The sequence below is a fragment of the Procambarus clarkii genome, chromosome 72 (assembly GCF_040958095.1).
Source record: "Procambarus clarkii isolate CNS0578487 chromosome 72, FALCON_Pclarkii_2.0, whole genome shotgun sequence".
Lineage (NCBI taxonomy): Eukaryota > Metazoa > Arthropoda > Malacostraca > Decapoda > Cambaridae > Procambarus > Procambarus clarkii.
The window spans coordinates 3,950,223-3,970,108 of NC_091221.1; the positions used below are offsets into that span (position 1 = coordinate 3,950,223).

The 19,886-nt window shown below is 43.6% G+C and overlaps 1 protein-coding gene and 1 long non-coding RNA gene across 7 annotated transcripts in view; one reads left to right on the forward strand and one right to left on the reverse strand.

Annotated features, from left to right (window-relative positions):
* The window catches only part of LOC138356369 (uncharacterized), a 420,379-nt gene that overhangs the window by 307,922 nt on the left and 92,571 nt on the right, over positions 1 to 19,886 (forward strand). The gene's annotated exons all lie outside the window — the stretch shown is intronic.
* LOC123773761 (alpha-protein kinase 1) overlaps positions 1 to 19,886 on the reverse strand; it is a 183,420-nt gene that overhangs the window by 21,928 nt on the left and 141,606 nt on the right. For 5 of the 6 annotated variants that reach the window (XM_069312345.1, XM_069312342.1, XM_069312341.1 and 2 more), the window contains 2 exons: positions 2,162 to 2,227; positions 1,204 to 1,930 (listed from right to left, as the gene is read on the reverse strand). In XM_069312345.1, the coding sequence (XP_069168446.1) occupies positions 1,204 to 1,930; positions 2,162 to 2,227 (793 nt within the window). The remainder of the gene's footprint in view (positions 1 to 1,203; positions 1,931 to 2,161; positions 2,228 to 19,886) is intronic. The other variant, XM_069312344.1, reaches the window with a different exon arrangement.

Here is a 19,886-nt window from a genome sequence, read left to right on the forward strand (position 1 = left end):
AGGGTCCTGAGCTTTTACTTTAAGAGGACTCGTGCTCAGGTAGTCCCAGGCAGGGTGCAGCTAACCGGCCCCCAAAACTACCAAGCAAACCTCTATAGCTGTACCCGAGGGACATGTGCACTCACGGGGGACCTAGCAGGGGGCGCCACCGAGAAGAACCGTGGAAGGGCAAACAACAATGGAATAATAGGGCAGAAAACAAAGGCAAAAACAAAAATTAAAACAAAACCCTGCAAGAGGACAGCGAACCCCAAGGAACAGAGCCGGCCGCTATGTTGGGAATACAAAGCTGCGCAGCACCCTGCGTCCCTATCAGTGCAAACTGCCTCTTACCTGCAGGTAACAAGGAAGAACAGAACATCCAAGAGCCTAACAGGCGGCTGAAAAACCGAAAGGTAGAACGGACCAGCAGAGGCAGGTCCCGAGGGGCCTGTGGAAGGTGGTCCCAAGCCCAAGGGAAGGCAGCCCTAGGCGCATGCAGCCCGAGTACTGAAGATAACTCCTGGCTCTCGCACCCACAAAAAACAAACACCACACACGAAGCACAGTGCTGTAGTGACATCGGAGCCAGAGCACACGACCTTCGCCTATAGAATAAGCCTCAAGAACTGAGGTGTGAGTAGCCGGCGTGAAGGGTCTGGGGCTCCCCCTTGGCGCGGCGATGTGTGACGCCACACTAGTTTGCTTGCTTTCTGTTAGGGAGTTCTATCCACTAGTTCAGCTTTTTGGTAGCAATTTTAACCAGAATAGGGGGCTTGTTTTGGGGCGCTTACCTTTCTGGGTGCCTGATCCGGTCGATAGGCAGACATAGACTGCTCCCAACCCCACGGGGGTTTCTATAGGCCACTGCTCCACTTGCCTCTCTGAGGGGCCCTGGTTCTGGCCATGGTCCCCTTTAGGCCTAAGAACTCCATACACATGACTAATGCCAAAGTCTGACATTAGCATATCAGCCTGGGATAGCTCCAGAGAGCCAACAGGGCTCCCCCCAGAAAACAAGAATAAGTGATGATGAAAACATATATATTTACTACACATGATGCTACTGAAAAATGTATTGATGTAAAAAAAACACCTATAAAGAAAGGGCTTTTTGTTGTCGCTAAGTAGCTGTAATGTACAAAGTTGTATATAAAGTTAAGTGATTTTTATTTACAAGTATAACATTTTAACATGCACAATTGTATAAAAAAAGATACTAACCATGTATTGTTAATACCACTCTAGGGATGAACGTTGGAGTTTGTGGTGTTTGTGGAGTTGGAGGGTGTTGGACTGATGATGGGTTTTGGTTGGAGGATGGACTAAGTGGGCCTTGACCTGGAGATGGAGGGTGATGTGAAGATATGGGCTGGACAGGAGAAGGAGGATGGTGTTGAGGATGCGTAGGGGACTGATGCTGTTGGTGTTGCTGGTGTTGTTGTTGTTGCTGCTGCTGCTGTTGTTGCTGTTGTTGCTGTTGCTGCTGCTGCTGTTGCTGCTGCTGCTGCTGTTGCTGTTGCTGCTGCTGTTGCTGCTGCTGCTGCTGCTGCTGTTGTTGTTGATGCTGTTGCTGCTGCTGTTGTTGATGCTGTTGTTGCTGTTGTTGTTGTTGTTGATGTTGTTGATGCTGCTGCTGTTGATGCTGCTGTTCTTGTTGTTGTTGTTGCAGTTGCTGTTGGTGATGCTGTTGCTGCGACTGTTGAGACTGTTGTTGCTGGTGGTGAGCAGGAGACGTTGGACTGTGTTGCGGGTATGGAGGCGGTGGACCCGTTGGTTGGGAATGAGGCTGAGAGTGAGCAGATGAAACATTTTGAGAAAGCGTCTGCGTGAGTGCTTGGCTAGTTGGGATGGGGTATGCTGGTGGGGGACCACTTGGACTTGAAGACGCAGTACTACTATAGTAACTGCTTCCCCCACTGCTTTCTAAACTAATGTCCATCAGTCTTGTCTGTAACAAAAAAAAAAGAAAAAAAAAAAGTGACAAATGCATCAAGCACAATGAGAAAATCCGATATATTAATATTTTTATTATAAGCATAGAACAACTTGAACAAATAAAATATAAAATGCTTCATTATTAGCTGTTTTTAGGCTTCTTAGACAGTGATAGTAAAATGACATTGTAATACTTATATCTAGTAATTTAAAAAATTAAAAGAGGCATAATGCGGTGTCATACCTGCTGTTGCATATTATTGTTTCCACTAGACGCATAGCTACTGTTCGAACCTGGAGAGTTATCAATCTGAAGAAATAATAAATTTTAGGCTTCAAGTTTTATTTAATCCTTTACTTAAATTTTAAAAATATAATAATAAAAAAAGAAGCACAGTTAGCCCTGTTGCCTCAATCATAAGAGTATAAAGCAAAATATGTGTATATATATATTTACCTGTGTGTGTGTGTGTGTGTGTGTTTGCAGATGAGAGCGGCATGTACACATGGATATCTTTTACTGCCAATTTGTTTTTTACAGAAGAGTGATTAAGTTAATGATTTCCAATCTTTATTTTCCAATTTTATAATATTCACTTTTGAAATTTTCATGTTATTTTGTTCACACCACAGTTTTAAAAGTGTGTTCCAGTTCTTACTAACTCTAAACTCTAATTTAAAGAAAAAATACTATCATATCTCTCACTTTCTCTCTTTCTTAGTAATTTTTTTTTTTTTTGGTCGAGTCTCCCCTCTGGATCTACCTATAATCACGAGTAATCTTCCTTATCCATCTTATCATACCCTTTCATACACTGTACATTATTATGCTTCCCTTTTTCCTTTTGTCTTTCAGATGTAAATTATTTCTGGCACTCGGGTTGGTGGCATGCCTCTGCACGGTTTCTAACTTGGTGTAGAGCTCACCTTTGAACTCATCAATGTTATCAATTAGTTTCTTAATGCTTGTCCATCAATATGTAATAATGTCAACCAAAAGTATACTACTGTACTTATGTATTAATTACCACAAAAATAAGGATCGACTAATAATTACATTTTCTGTGAAATTTTTTATTATGTTGCAGACAAACTTTTGCCAGAAAGGGTTTTAATCGCTTAATTGTACTAATGGCAGAAAACTAGGAGGTTATTAAGAAGATATTTCAACATATGTTTCTTGGTAAAGTAAAAATTTATTTACCTAGGGCCTAATTTTTTTTTATTCATTGGTATATTGTAATACAGCACCGTAAAATTACTGTATTTTTACTTTCACTTAAAGTGCAATTGCCATTTCCCAATTTGCCTTTAATGTGTCCGAGTGCCTGCCCCACTTTACAACCACCTCCCACGACCAACGCCCGAGATGTGTGGCCTACGAAAATATGAAATATCCTGCTACTTTGAATTGAAACAAAAATGTTGACAGTAACGCAATACCTACTTCTGGCGAGACTTTAGTGGCTCCTTGGTGCTTGTTCCCTATCAAGTTCCACCCAATTCATCCATGTCAGGCCCTTATGAGTCATAAATAAGCCTACTGGGCACCAGAGGCCAAAATCTGACACCTTTAAGAGAGGCAAAGGGGCAGAGGACAGTAAATGACTCCTAACCTAGAAAATGCCACCAAAAAGTTGTACAAATCAAAACAGACATCGACCAAATCCTTAGACTCATGAACCATTCAGTGAAGCAATTCTCCCTTTAGTTACACTTGCACACTGCCAAGGGGCAGTGCACCTTCAGGGTGTAGACAAGCGACCAAAAGAGCAAAACCCTTCTTTTGAAGGGAAGCATGAAACTTTCCAACATAACAACCAGAAGCATGGGTTAACAAATATAGCCACGAAGAAACAATCCACGATTGAAGGGGCAACAAAAAAATCATGGAGAAGAGAGAAAACTAAAACCTTGTCCAAAGACCATGAAAACTCAGGACTGTCTGAGTTTTCAACAGCAACAGCAGCAAAACTGTCAACATGAGCAGGCAAGAAGTGAAAAAATGCCCAAGAAAACTTGTGAAACTAAGCAATGCAACATTAACATCAAATGCCAACAGTAGCGACTCTGTCGGGGCTGAATGAAACTAGGCAACAGGATACGGCATGAGAAGCCTATCCACAAACAATCAAGACAACCAAAGGCATAGAAAACAAGGACAAGCAACAGAGAAAATGATGGAAGGAGTGCTAAAAATCCTCATACTGTTGCTACAAAAACCCACAGGCAAGATACGAAAATATCAACCACCTGCATATCATACAAAGAGTGATACACGAGGCAAAAACTCCAAACGATTAGATCAGAGGAAAGCCTCACACCACTAAGAAACATCTCTGGACTGGTCCACTGAAAGAGGCACAGCAGCGAAAAACAGTGGGTTTGGACAATGGGCCTGAAGGGCCAAAAAGTAAGTCTAGGCTGGTCAAAAGGGAGCCAACAAGAGAACATTGTCAGAGAACATTTCTAGTTTGGACAGAACCCGGATAAACAGCCAGACTGGAATAAAGAGGTAAAATAACCCCCACTGACCCCAATAACGTAGCAAATGAAAAAAAAAAAGTCACGTAAGCCAGAAGTCACCAATTCCACACCGAAGTGAAAAGGTCCGCTCTGGGGGTGGCCAACATTTTGCAAAGCTAATAGCAGTACACAATGTTCAAGCTGAACAGGAGAACCAGAAGTGGTATGCCTGACACTCCTCCACGGAATCTAACCAGTCCCTGAACCAGGGATGAATAGGAATTTGTTAATAGGCATCCCTTCGGTCCAGGCAGGGCCAACTTTAAGCAAATTGGACCAAATGGTCCCAACTGAGCCCCCCATGCCCAATGAAGCCTTTGCACTAGGGTAATTTCTGCTCCAGTCTTGTCAAGTAAAACTGCCTTCTAACAGAGCCATAAAAACCAACAGAAACTTGCAAGCTAATGTTTATGTCTGCTGAATTCTTTATGACGGAATACAAATATAAGTCAAACATTAAGTACAGTATGTTTTTTTTTATCAGTTTGGTGATGAATGCTCAAGAAATAACTTTTTTATAATAAAAGTGTTTCTAGAAATCCATAAAAGATAATTTGTTCCAAAAAATGCTGTTAACTTACATTTTGAATGTTTTTCTAGACAAAAATAAAAATAAATATTTTAATAAATCACTTTACTAAAACAGACCTTGGCTGTGAACCTGGGAACCTTGCCAAAATTGCTCACAGTTGAGCCCTGCAGCTCCTAAGGCCCACCCTGGGTCCAGGGACACCATTCAGGAATATGCCTGCAACTACTGGTGGATCTGAGCTAAGGTGGTCATGAGGAAACATTCGAGCAGCTGTGCTGGAGTCTGAACTTCGCCGTGCTGGTCTACCTGTTGAGTCGTATCTGGCTTCAGCGGCTGTTCTGGTTCCTTTGTGGACGTTCCTTCTGCCACTCTCGCGATTGCTGGGATCGGAACCCCAGGGAAATTGCGCCGGCTGCTGCATTGCTGGCTTACTCTTTGGGTTATTCAGGGTTCAGTGCTGTGGCACCTACCCAAGCCCTCGCTTGATATGTTCACGGATGCGTCGTCTTTTGGCTGGGCCTTTGTGACCAGCGCTCACCAGGCCGGCCAGGGGTCCATCCCTCCGTCTGGCTCGCAGCACGTTGCGGTAGTTCACAGCAGTGTGGTGTTCACTTCAGAGGGTTCATATCACTTGCGACATGACAATTCGGCTCCATCGGATTGCTCCCCCAGTGGTTCATTGCCTGAACCGAGGGGGTTCGATGCAGTCCTTAGCTGTTCGGGTCTGGTCGCTTTGGGTGACTCGTTTGCCGAGTTCTCAGGGTTTGGCTTTCCTGGTGGTTCATATCCAGGGGGTGTCCAACGTCCTGGCGGACAGCCTGTCCCGGTTCATTCCCCTGTCCACAGAATGCATGATAGATGCTGTCTCGTTCCGTTGGCTCTGCCGGATGTTTAGACGCCCGGAAGTTGACCTCTTCGTGTCGGCTTGGTCGAGGCGTCATCTGATTTATGCGGCGTCCTTCCCCGACTGCGAGGCCGTCGGAGGTCGATGTCTTTTGACGGGACTGGTCAAGGTGGAGTTACCTGTACCTCTTCCCCCCAGTTCGGTTATTGCTCCAGGTCCTGGCTCACTTGGAGACTTTCCAAGGGAGAAGAATAGTCCTGTTGGCCCCTTGGTGGCCGGCCCAGGCCCAGCCTTGGTTTCAGGCACTGTTTGCTCAGTGTCTGAACTCAAGGGATCTTCCTGCAGCTCCACCTATTTCAGCTGATCGGTCTGGTCCGGTACGTGGCTGTTTCTATCTTCTCGTCTGGTCAGGTCAATTGGACTTTAATTACTGCATTTGAACTGAGATACCCACCATGGAGTGGGGATTAACTCAACCACTCCATGGTTGTTTCCAGCATTCAAACACACCAGTGACAAAGGAGATGTTGGGTAGACTGCGGGTCTCAGACTCTGACACAGAGACACTTCCAAAGTCAGTCTTGGGACTCTACCTGGAAGGGCCATGTATTGTAGGACCAAGAGTTGGTAAAATGGATCAATGCCCCCCCTCCTCCACAGTACCATTAATAGGGTGAACTGCAAAAGGGCTGGAACAATGAACCCCAAGACTGAAGCGGTGCAAAGGCAGCATCACCCATAAAAGCCTCACAGACCAAACTCTCCTCATGCCACTTGAGCATTTGGGTATGGCTAAAGTCATGCCAGATCCCCAAGGTAAAGCTAGGTTGCCCACAGGCCAGGATGAATCAAGAACCTCCTACCATATCCAATATGAAGTGGGTGACGTAAATTCCAAAGAAGCCAGCCATCAAACATGCAACATCCTGATCCTAAAGAGAGACATGAAAAAAGCAGACCATGCTGCCGAGGGTGAAAGTCGGAAATTGGAAACCTCTTAACATACAATGCCTCTGGGGACTCTACTTGAACTCGGAAGTGCACTTCAAAAAGAGCCACTGAGGAGTCCATATCAAATAATGGAAAAGGATACAACACATTATCCATGTTAACCTAAAAGCCTTCTTTAAATGAAGCAAAAGACCAGTCAGGAAGAAAAGGCACCCAGTTACTGAATTTGGGGTCTCCCTAACCAAAGGAAGCCCCAGGAACAGAAGGCACCGGGGACAGAGCCAAGATCAACACCAGATGCAGACGAGAGAAAAACGTTTCCCCAAAATGAAAGATCCATGGCAGGAAAACCCTCCTAAGAAACAAGACAGTTAATCCTCAGTGGGAAGGCGCTTCCCACTACTTCCATCATTGAAGTTTAAGGAACAATCCCCAGAGGAGGCCCAACACAATTGAAGAACTATCACCCCCAAACCCTGAAACCTGGATTAAGTCCTGGATTTTAGTCAGGCCAATACTAATGTTCCTTTCAATAAATAAACCACATTTGTCAACTTCGTATAAATCATTAAAATTAATAAAACATGTGACCTGATTAAATACTTATAATTTTAATAAAAAGATTAGAATTTTCGGTTATTATTTGTCCTGTTCATTCGTGTTAATTTTGATTCTATCAGTGAGAGGACTGAGTTCTCCCATCAAGGTATATCCTCTTTAACATATGTGAGAGTTACAGTATATGAACTGTTTTGAGTGCCTTGAGAAGTACCTCCGAGGAGGACTTGCCATTCTCATAAAGATTAAATTTTCCTGTAATTATTGTAAGTGACGAATTTTGATTTTGTGCGCTCACAACAGTTTGGACCAGACATATGACTTTGGGTTTAAGGTTGGCAATTGAAAAGGAAGCTGTGTATCCCTCTGGTGGTAGACAGGTGTAACTAAAGTGAAAATGGCTTCACCACTACGTTGTCCTCCGGGGCTTCACTATCCTGTTTTCTATGGTTCATTAAACGTGTTGTTATCTGTTTTGATTTATCCAACTTTCTGGTGGTCTTTTCTTTGTTATGGATGATTTACAATCCCCTGTGCCTTGTGCTTTTCTAAAACAGGTTTTAGCCTCTAGTCCCCAGTAGGGTTATTTATGACATTTTATAAGGATAGGATGTGAATTGAATTGGGTGGATCTTGATAGAAAGCAGGCACCAAGGAGCCACCATGGAACCCTCCCAAGAATGCAGGAGCTGGTATATGTAATGTGTTCTTTATGACTTTTTTATGCAGTCAACCCAAAATAAAACATGCAATGATAAGTTTCTAAATGTATACAGCTTATAAAGGAAACAGATTGTGATATCCTGAGTGTCTTGTGTGCTAAACACAAAGTGAAGTAAAGATAAGAAATTTCCCTGTTATGCTAAAACTAAGAGTGATGTAGCAATGCAGAAAAGTTTTCAGCTTGGGTGTGATATAGGCAAACAAGTGACAAAACAATGTTGAACACTACTTGTGCAAGAACTGACCCCCATGGTACTCCACAAGTAACATTTCTCCAATTTAATACATTGCCTCTGATTACTGCTTTCATTTTTCTATCCATAAGAACATTTTTCATCCATCTCAGAAGTCTTCCTGTCACCCTTCCAGTGAGTTCCAGTTTCCAGAACAACCTCTTGCATGGGACTATCAAAAGCCTTTTTCTGTGGAGAGCTCCTTCAGCTTCCCGAGCTATATTGGGCCGAGTGAATATATTAGACCATGGCAACAGTCAACTGATGGAGTTCTTAGCCTACCAGCGACTTTGAGCCAGAGCCTGGCCCTCCTCAGAGGCACACAAGGAGCACTGGCCTATAGACACCCCCATGTAGTTGGAAGCAGTCTTCTGTCTGCCATGTCATCTACCAGGTCAAGCACCCAGAAAGGTAGGAATACCAAAACAAACTACAGCTGGTAAAAAATTGCAAACTGAAAGCTGAATGAGCAGGCAGAACTTCCCAATCAGAAAACACGCAAACAAGCAAACAAGCACAGCCGCCGCGCCGCTGTCTGAACAGCTCCCCCATCCCCGGGAGTAGGGAAGGGAGCCCCAGACCTCCCACACTAACTACCAAACCCCAGTTCTGAGGCTGTTGTGTTCGGTGGCGGTCAATCGATTCTAGCTCCAATCACTGAGCAGTACTGTGCCTTGTGGTGTTGTGCTGCGATGTAATTCCTGAAGTATTGGGGACTGCATGCGCCAAGGGTCCCCTTCCCTAGGTGCCCTGCAAGTACTGCCCTTGCAGTTTGGGGTTACCGTCCACAAACTGTTTGGGGACTACCTCTGCAGGGATCTTTTGCTGCTCGGTGATTGCCCGCCCTTTGGGTCAGCTGGGAGTTTTCCTACCCCCGTTTGGCCTTGGATAGTAGGTGGTATCGTTGCTGGCTGTGGCAAAAGATACTGTGCAGCTGTCTTAATACAAATAGTGGCCGGTTCTGTTCCTCCTGGAGATGTTGTGCTTTAGCAGGGTGTTATTTTTCTTTTTTTTTTTTTGTTTTGCCTGGTGGGGCTGTAGGAACCCTTGTATTATTTTGGTGGCCCTCCGCTAGGTCCCTGTGATTGCACATGTTGCAGGGGTTCAGCTTTTGTTTGTTTGTTTGGTAGTTCTGGGATAACCAGTTAGCAGTACCTTGCCTGGGCTTCCTTTAGCAGTCAACCTAAGGGGCCCCCTGGAAACCCCCATTGGGGCTCATTGGTCCGATGGATGTGTCCTCTGAGTCCCATCTCGTTTCGTGAGAGTTTGAAGGTTGTTCTGTCCACGTGTTTCAGGGTGACACTCACCATCTTTGCCTTCACAATGCTGCCTGTTGGGTCAATGACACCTTTGACCCGGAGTACTGCAAGTGGTGTTCCTTGCTTGTAGTCCAGTTCATCCAGTCCACTGCTACTGATATTTGGGTGCAGGCAACTTCGGCGTTGCATGTGAGGTTTAGGTTGCTGCAATGCACTCGGTTGGTTGCCTTTCCGGATGCCCTGAGACTGCCTCGATTTGGTTATAGGGACCTGGGCTTGGGGCCATTAGTAGCCTTGACTTTTGGTTTCATCCATGCCCCCTTGTTCTTCCCCTGCTGTAGTTCATCCTCCTGTCCTCCCCCCCCCCATCCATCCTGCTCCCGGCTCTGAAGGTTTCGGAGTTGGGGCAGGGCTTTCTTGGTGGTGAGACTCGGGCGGCTTCGGGGACTGCCTCTTCCAGATCGGTGGCAGAGGTATTTGTAATTATCAATTCAAGTAACTTTCCCACAATAGACGTTAGGCTAATTGGCCGATAGGTTGATGCAAGTGATCTATCTCCTTTCTTAAAAATTGGTACCACATTATCAACCTCCAAGACTCTGGCACTCTGCCTGATTCTAATGATTTATTAAATATGGTAGACAATAGATTGCTAAGCTCCTCTTTGCATTCTTTAGCACCCTGGCAAACACTTCATCCAGCCCTGGGGATTTGTTTGGTTTGAATTTTACTATTTGTTTAATAATATCATCCCTGGTAACTGCTAAGACTAGCCAACCTGTCCTCGTCCCCCCGCACATAGACTTGTTCGGCTGAAGGCACAGAGTTAAGTTCTTCTTTAGTAAATACAGATAAAATATTTATTAAAAATGCTACTCATCTCTTCGTCATTATCCGTTATTTGACCTGTCTCGATTTTTAATGGACCTATCCTTTCCCTAACCTTTGTTTCCCTAACCGAAGAACCAAGGTTCTTGGTTACCTCTTTTCGGAGGTTTTTGGCTTCTCGCATCCTGCCAAGGAAGGTGTGGGAGGCCCTTGCAGCTTACCTCCTGTGAGACAACGATAATGCCTCGATAATCGAGCCTTCTTCTTTTGAGTTTGGCTCCTCTTTTCCTTATTAGGTGTGTTACAAGGTGCCGGTGTCTTCCTGGCTAGTAGACTGTCCTTTCTTTTGTTTGGGGCGTGCCATGTGTTCTATCAGACCCACACACTTGAATGTGGGAGTTGACTACGGTTGTTCAGGTTTCCCTGGGGGGCAAGTTGAAGCCCCTCAATGCGTGTTGGTTCACCCCTGTGATTCCTCATGATGTCGGCCAGGTGCAGCTTCATGAGCAGGTTTCCTCCCTTTTGACATCCCTGGTCGCTGAGGATTTGTGCGCCTGTGGGCATTTGGCTTCGGTTTTGCGCTTCTTTTCCCTGCTGGAGCTGTCTTTGAACTGGCTCGAAGAGGATGTGGAGGAGCTGGGTTCCTGGCCAGCGTCCAGTGACCTTGCCTCAGCAGCTCGTGCGTTGGTTGTCTCGTTGTAGTTGTTTATGCCGATTCTGAGGGAAGAGGTGTCTCTGTTCTTTGTTTCTCGCCTCACGTGTTGACAGGCGGAGCTTGTCCTCTCTTTGGAATCTGCTTGGGCCCTGGCTCTTAGATTTTCATCCTCATTTTGTCCATTGCTGTTTGCAGAGTCTGCGGTAGTGCATTTCCTGCACACGACTTTGTCTAGTTGCTGGCTTATGTCGGATTTGTTGGTTCTCCAGGGGGGGGGGGGGGGGATTATGGAAGGTCCTGCCCGGAAGGGTTGTACCAGGGCTCTGGGTTCCTTCGGTTGTAGTAAGCCGGTAGTGCCAGATTTAGGGCTGGTCCGTTTTGAGGGGAAGGGGGGGGGGGAGGGGAAGGGGGGAGGGGAAGGGGGGAGGGAAGGGGAGGGGGGAGGGGGGGAGGGGAAGGGGGGGGAAGGGGGCCTGCCCGGGAGGCCCAAGCGCTGACACCAGCTGTTCGTAGACTGATAGCAACCATCTATCGGAGAGAAGGTGGGTGTCGGAGAGCCTCCGGAGCTCAACCCACAAAATGGGGTTTCATTACATACAACGCTGGTTTTCTGAGGTGAGCCCCATTGGCTCCCTGAACCTATTGTATACTGTATACCCACAGATAAGTAAAAAGGGATTTACCGAGGAGGTGCCAGCACCACATGCCTCGTGACGAAGACAGGACAACTGGCCGTGACAAACGCTCCAAATGCTCCAGATATAGACGGCACAAAGGCCCAAGCAGGGGCACACAGCCCAAGTGCTTCTTGAGGGCTCACCCCCCCCAAAGCCCCAGGAACCCCCGACAGAGGCCCTGGGGCAGAGCCCTCATCCACGTCCACCACCCCTGAAGAAATGGCCAGTCCAGGGAGAAAAGGGTTCAAAGAAGTGAGTCTGCCAGGTCAACCCAGAAGCTTCAGCAGGATAACAGGCTCAACCCCCTTGTACCCGAACTGGAAGGGGCATTGTTCAAAGTGACCCAAGTCTCATCCCGAGCTAAACCCTACCCTAACTCCAAAACCCTCAGACGTCTGGGAGCCGACAACCTGAGTATTCTGGAACACCTGGCTTGCACACCACCCCACACAGTTGGCACAACCACACAGAGTAAAATCCAGACAGGAGAATGAGGCCAGAGATAACGTCTTCTCTGTTGTAAGAAAGAGACCATAGTGTAGGGAGAAATAGCAGTGTTAAATGTTGAAAAACAGTCTGGTACTTTTACCCCTGCAGATATACAGAGCATCATCTTAACAGGAAAATGTCATCTCCTAAAACCAAAGTAAACAAAAGTGATAAACCAGTTAAAAAGCTTATTCAATGCAAGAAAATATAGAGAAACAACAGTGTTAAATGTAGGAAACCCTGGAACATTATAAGACATATAAATGAACTATTGGGAAATGGGTATGACATGTATAGGGATGAGATATTATTGGAACCGGGCAGGCAGGGACATGTTCAAGCCCCTCTTGTTCACTTGGGAGAGAGAGGCAGTGAGAGCAGGACCAGGGACTTGTGTGTCTTGGATGGTCTCCAACAATACGGTAAGTGCAGTATTAGATGGTTTTATAGCGGTGCTTCCCCTTTTGTATGATTTAGAGATAGGAATTTGTAGAAATAAGGATTTTAGAACCCTGTGTGTAGGTAGAGTGTTATGTTATTAATTCATGTGCATGTGCTCAGCTCAGTGTCAAGAGGTGTTATCCACATTTACTTTGTCCATTCCTTTGTGTATTGTGCTCAGAACAGTGTATTGTTAAAACCCATGCCCTTTGTAGTTACCGAGAGGAGTGGAATACAGTAATGACCTAAAGTCCCAGTTTGTAGAGGCGTAAACTGTTGTGTGGACCCTTGTGCCAGTTGCCTCCTGAGGTGGGTGTTGGTGGGAAGGAACCTCCCCTCCCCTCCATTTTGTCTGTATCAATCCTGTGGTGGGTCTAAATACACCCCCCCCCATATCAGTGTGAGATAATCTGGTATTGTTAAATAAAACCTTTTTGTAAAATTGTACTCCAAGATGTATTTCTTGTTGTATGTAGTTAGAACTGTTTATTATTGCTATATATAGACACCTGCACTCCCATTATTTATAAGAAAATAAGAGCGGATGTTGTTAGCAATACTCTAGGGTACGGCTTTCAATCCCGTACCTTACACTGTCGGTCAACGAACCGGTGGTGTCGGTGCTTGGGTCGCCTGGGCAGGGTCCCATCCTGCCTTGGGGGAGTTCTTGGGCTCTGTTCAGTCTTGGGTTACAATGTTTTACCAGTAGGGTTTTTTAACAGTTTTCCTACTTTTCTGAGTGATACCCCCGGTCGATGGCAGACATAACTATACTCTCACAAAGTGAAGTGTTCATAAGCTATTGCTCCTTGTGCCTCTCTGAAGGAACCAGGTTCTGGCTCGTAGTTCCCGGTAGGCAATGAACTCCAATTAACTGATGCTCTGGACTAATATAGCGGATATCAGTCTGTTAGCTTCAGGGAGCCGACGAGGTTCATCTCAAACTTGGAGTAGAAATAAAATAATGCAGAAATTTAATGTTCCAAGTACAGTGGTACCTCGGAATGCGAGTGTCCCTGTATGCGAGTTTTTCGGAAGACGAGCAGGATTTACTCCAAAAATATGTCTCGGAAGGCGAGGGTTACCTCGGGACGCGAGTTTGTTGATACGTGTACAGGCCGACTGTCGCGTGGTGGCATGGCGATCGCGCCTCAGTTTACCAGTGTCTCGTGTCCAGTGACTATCCCACATGAATTCTTCACAAGGATTTACAGTTTTTTATCGTTTTTTTTGCCATTTGAGCATAAAAGTTGTCATTATATATCTTGCCATGGGTCTCAAGAAAGCCATTGGTAAGGTTCAACCTAAGAAAATGGCTGTGAGTAGAGGCAGTAGAGGATGTCCCTTCTTGATTAAGAAAATGTGTGAAGTATGGGAAGAACTGCAAAGTTTTGTTGAAAAAACTCACCCAGATAAAGCTGTAGCAGGCCGTTGCATTGACATTTTAAATGATAATGTGATGTCTTATTACAGACAAGTGTTAAAATGTAGGGAAAAACAAGTGTCATTAGACAAATTCTTAGTAAAACAAGCAAGTCCTAGTGGTATGCAGGCAAAATGTGCCAGAGTGTGCATACCAGTGAAGTCCTCACTGCCTGATGTTATAATGGAAGGGGACTCCCCTTCCAAACAGTAACTCCTCTCTTCCTCCCACCTCCTCACCATCTTCCATACGCCTACAGCATTCAGCAGCAAGGTAAGTAATAACTTGAACATAGTTTTGTAGGTTTATTTAGATGAATTAGGTATACAAATTTAGTTTGATGAGGGGTTTTTGGGGTAGTCAGGAACGGATTAATTCATTTCCCTTTATTTCTTATGGGGAAATTAGCTTCGGAATGCGAGTTTTCGGAATACGAGGCGTCTCCAGGAACCAATTAAACTCTTAAACTGAGGTATGCCTGTACAAAGTTAGGCAAGCAAAGAATTTGGTGGCAGAGTTTGGAGTACTTTCAACACCATATCCACAGCTGGGAAAATATCTACCTCATAAAGTTGCCGCAGAAGTACATCAGATGAACAAGTTATTGATGTAAGTGATGTGATAATGATTGTTAGCCAATTTACCATTACCAGCAGAACCTACACATTGACCAAGTCAGAAATGAATGAGGACACAGAAACATTATTCAGCAGCAATAGTGAAGAACAGAGAGGCTGGCAGAGAGGATCATTACAGTATATATCAATTGACAAGTTTATTCCGTTGAAGATGTGAACCAAATTTACACTGAATTATGCCCATCTTCATGTCATATAATGCTTTGAAACTACTGATAGTTTTGGCCTTCATCACATTCTCACTTAACACTTTCGTCTGGTAACGATGCAGCATTGCGTCATTTTTTTTTTACTAGATGCGATCCCGGTAACGACGCAGCATTGCGTCATTTTCGGCGGCAGATTGGCGGCGGCTTCGGGAGGGGTGCACAGCAGTTTTGGATATTATTTGCATATACTCTTGTAGGGAATTTCATTGTGAATTCATTGATATCAAAATGAAAGACCTAGGCCCAGAATTGAGGTAACAAAGTTGAAAACAGTATACCATTTTATTAGCGCTCACTGGGATTATGCTCCGTCACTTTCTCTGTTTTCTGTGGGTGGTACGCCTGGCTTTTGGACTTTATATTTGCATATACTCCTGCTTTTGCTTTATATTTGCTATTTGCATATATATATTTGCATAATACTTTATATTTGCATATACGAATTTTATTGCGAACACAATGTTACCAAAATGAAAGACCTAGGACGGGAATTGAGGTAACAAACGTGAAAGGAGTGTACACATTTTATCGCTGTTATGCGCTCCTGGGTAACACGCGCACTCACTTTCTCTGTTTGTTGTGGATGGTACGCCGGGCTTTTGGAGTTTATATGTCTTTAGTCGTGTAGAGAATTCTATTGCGAACACAATGATACCAAATTGAAAAACCCTGGACTAGAATTGAGGTGACAAAGTTGAAGAGAGTACACACTTTTCAGAACTACCGCGCGCTCCCATGAAACGTTGGGACCCACTGGGCCTAGTTGAGGAATGGCGGGCGAGGTGCGCGAAAGTGTTAACTTGTTCCAACTGCCTACCACTCAGTTTTCAAAAGAAAACTTTGTAATTTTTTTCCTTAGCTGAATCTATGACCTCTTGTTCTTGAGGTTACCAGTTTCAGGAATTCCTTTGTCAATTTATTCAATTCCCATTACTATTGTAATAAAGTGGTGATCATATCGCCTCTTTTTCTTCTATCACCAAGCTTTGGCATATTTAACGCCTCTAGCTTCTCTTCATAACTCTTGTTTTTCAGTTCTGGAAGCAATTTTGTAGTATGACTTTGCACCATCTCCAGTTTATTTATGTGCTTCTTGTGATATGGACACCATACAACTGTTGCATATTCCAATTTTAGTCTCACAAAAGTCATGGACAGTTTTTTAGTATTTCACCATACATGTAAATAAAAGCAATTCTGAATGCAGACAAAGAGTCACCATAACGTGGCTGAAGATACGAAGTCAAAACCACACACAAGAAAATGAGACGACGACGTTTCGGTCCGTCCTGGACCATTATCAAGTTGATTGTGATGGGAGCGAGGGAGGAACAGGCATCAAGTAAGGCAAGAGAGGTGGAGAGAGGTGAGGAGGAGGAAGTTCTTAAAGGAAGGTAAGAGCAAGTTAGAAGGTACGGATCAGATGGGTGTAATAAAGGGGGGGTGTAAAGAGGTAATAACAGGTTACAAGAATGGGAACGTTCTTTTTCTTTCTCCACTTACCATTACATTCCCATTCTTATACCAATTATTACTCCCCTTACACCCCCTTTATTACACCCATCTTATCCGTACCTTTTGGATGGGATGGGTGTTAACCCAACCATCTCTTTCCTGTAGAATCTCTGTGGCTCAATCATAAAACTAAGTAGATTTGTTACACAGGATCTTCCTGTTCGAAAATCATACTGTCTGTCCATTATTATGTCATTACTCTCCAGGTATTCTACCCAATTGGTTTTAACTATTTGTTCTAGTATTTTTACTACCATGCTTGTTAATAATACGACCCTATAATTTAGAGTGCCTTCTCGGCTGCCATTTTTATAGACTGGAAAAATGTTTGCCTTTTTCCATATATCTGCTAAGATTCCTGTGCACAAAGATATCTGGAATATTAATTCCAGTGAGCTGAGTGGAATGCTCAGCTCAGTTGCACATTATCGCAGCATCCAAGGCAAAACTCCATTTGGTCCAGCTGCTTTATTTCTTCCTAACCCATTGAGTAATTTATAAACTTTGTCTTGAGTTACCTCTGTTTTCTATGGTGTGTTCTGGAATTGGCATTTGGTCCTGCTCTCTGAAATCTTCATTTTGTACAAACACACTTTGGAACTGTTCATTTAGCATTTCACACATATTTCTTTTTCGTTCTCAGTAAACCTGTTCTCCATCCTTAATCTCTGGATTTTATCCTTTACATGCATCTTGCTTTTAATGAATTTATAGAAGTGGCCTGGATCTGTTTTACATTTGTCCACTATCCCTTTCTCAAAGTTCCTTTTTTGGTCTCTCTCCTCACTGCTGTGTATTTGTTTCTTGCTTGCTTGTAGTGCTGGTATGTTTGAGGGTTAGGCCTCTTCCTATATTGTACCCATTTTCTTGTCTTTTTCTCTCTGGCCCTCTTACACTTTCTATTGAACCAATCCTGTTTTCTGGTTCTACATCTCTGTTTTGGAAAGAATTTTTGTGTGCCTTCATTATATATTTTCCAAAATTTGGCATACATCTCATTTACTTACTTGCCTAGCAATGAGTCTGTCCAATTAAATTCATTAAAGAATTAGCTATGTTCACCATACTGTCCTCTCTGGAAATCAAGTTTATCAAACAGTTTCACTGTCACCATTCTCTTCTAGATTATATTGCAAAGCAAATTTAATGTCCAACAGGACTTGATCACTCTTTTTCAAGGGAGGAAGGTACTGGATGTCAAATATCTCTTCTTCTTTCCTGGTAAATATTAGATCCAGTATTGACAGAACATCCCCTTCCCTCATTCTTGTGGCCTGCTTGACATGTTGATACATGAATATCTCCAGAATGAGGTTTACAAATCTGCCTGTTCAAATGTCCTCTGTTCTTGCTTCGTAGTCTATTGCTTTCAAGTTGAAGTCCCCCAGTACCAACAATTGTGATTTACCTCTATCTGCTTTTATGATAATCCCTCTCATGACCATTATGAGGCCCTCGTGTTTATCATCTGGTTCATCCTTTGTCCATGTGCTGCTTGCTGGTGGGCTGTAGACATTTACGATTATCAGTTTATCATCCTGATTCCAAACCAGCAATCCCCTCGTAGCCTGGTAGATAGCGTGCAGGACTCGTAATTCTGTGGCGCGGGTTCGATTCCCGCACGAGGCAGAAACAAATGGGCAAAGTTTCTTTCACCCTGAATGCCCCTGTTACCTAGCAGTAAATAGGTACCTGGGTGTTAGTCAGCTGTCACGGGCTGCTTCCTGGGGGTGGAGGCCTGGTCGAGGACCGGGCCGCGGGGACACTAAAGCCCCGAAATCATCTCAAGATAACCTCAAGATATCATTATGTCATACCATTATGACATAGTGTCAACATAATGATACCCATTATGTCAACTTCTCGAGGGATGTTGATTATTAACTCTCTTACCTTGAGATATTTTTTACCAGCACAGCCACTCCTCTCCCCTTCCTAGTTTTCCTGTCACGTCTCCAAACTGAGTTGCCTCTTTGGAATACGACCTCAATTAAATTTTTTTTCTAGTTTCGTCTCTGTTAGTGCAACAATATCTGGGACTTAACCATCGCACTGCGCACCTGGTTTTGGCAAAAACTTCACAGTGCAATTGTTAGACATAGTTTGTTGTTTTTTATAAATGTTCAGGTAAAGTTAATGTCAAAATGTTTCCAAACTCAACCATTTTCATTTCAAAACACAAAGAGTGATGGAAACCTTAAAAAACATTAAAATATAGCCTAATTAAAAAAAAAAAAAAACTTTCAGAGCGCCTTAGGGCACTCTGCGCAGTACAGTGGTTAAGCTGAATTATATCTTTTAGCTGCAATATTATTTATCTCACTCCATCTATGTTGGTATATAAAATTTTTAGGAACATGTTTCTTTCCCTTTGTCCTTTACTCCCCCCCCCCTCCCCTTCCAATAATGATTTTTGTTGCTTTGTTTTTATGTACCATTTCACTAGCTTTCAAGTCCCTAACACCTTGTAGAAAAAAAATTCTGTCTTCATTTCTATTCCCATTCAGACGTTTCTCTTCATCAAGGTTCATTTTCAGCTTTTTCTGTCTTCCTTTGAGAGGTCTTGTCTTATTGACCAAAGTTTGCCATCCTCATCACACTGCAATTTCCTAGCATTTCTAAGCACTTCCATCATTTGTTTCACTCCACTAAATGTCATCCTTAAGGAGCAGTTATTGTCGTTCTCATATTTTCATATTCTCTTAAAATCAATGACAATTTCCTTTAAATTTAGACCTTCTCCTAAACCTACTTTTCTCTATGACTTTCATCTCTTCTTCTGCTCTATCCACCTTGGATAATATTTCCTTTTCTAAACACCCAAAAATTATTATAGACTTACTTCTATCTGCAGTGTTTTGTTTAAATTTGCTGTTGATAACCCGTTCTTTCCTAACTGCTTGCCTAAATTCTGCTTCTTGTTGGTCATTTCTGGTTTTGGCTTCCAAACACAACTTCCTTGATCGTTTTTTCTCTTTTACAACTTTCCCATACGTCTCTTTTTATTTCCTCTTTGTACTTTTTCTAGTTCTTTATTAACTTTCTTTATGTGAGTTGTCCATCAAGTTTCTCTTTGCATATCCTTGCCTAACTCTATGTTAGCCCTCTGGGTTCCTTGGAGTTGTTCACATATGAATCTATTTTCTAGCTAATTTCTTCAAATTCACCCTTCTTCATTTTTCATGCCTAATTATCTTTCACTAGTTCCTTGATTTGTGCCTTCTGTATCCTTACCTATCTTGTGTAATTACCTAAGTGTAGTTACAGGATGAGAACTACGCTCGTGGTGTCCCGTCTTCCCAGCACTCTTTGTCATATAATGCTTTGAAACCACTGACGGTTTTGGCCTCCACCACCACCTCACCTAACTTGTTCCAACTGTCTACAACTCTACAGTATTTGTGAAAGTGAATTTTCTTATATTTTTTCGTCATCTTTCTTTAGTTAGTTTAAATCTGACTTCTTGTT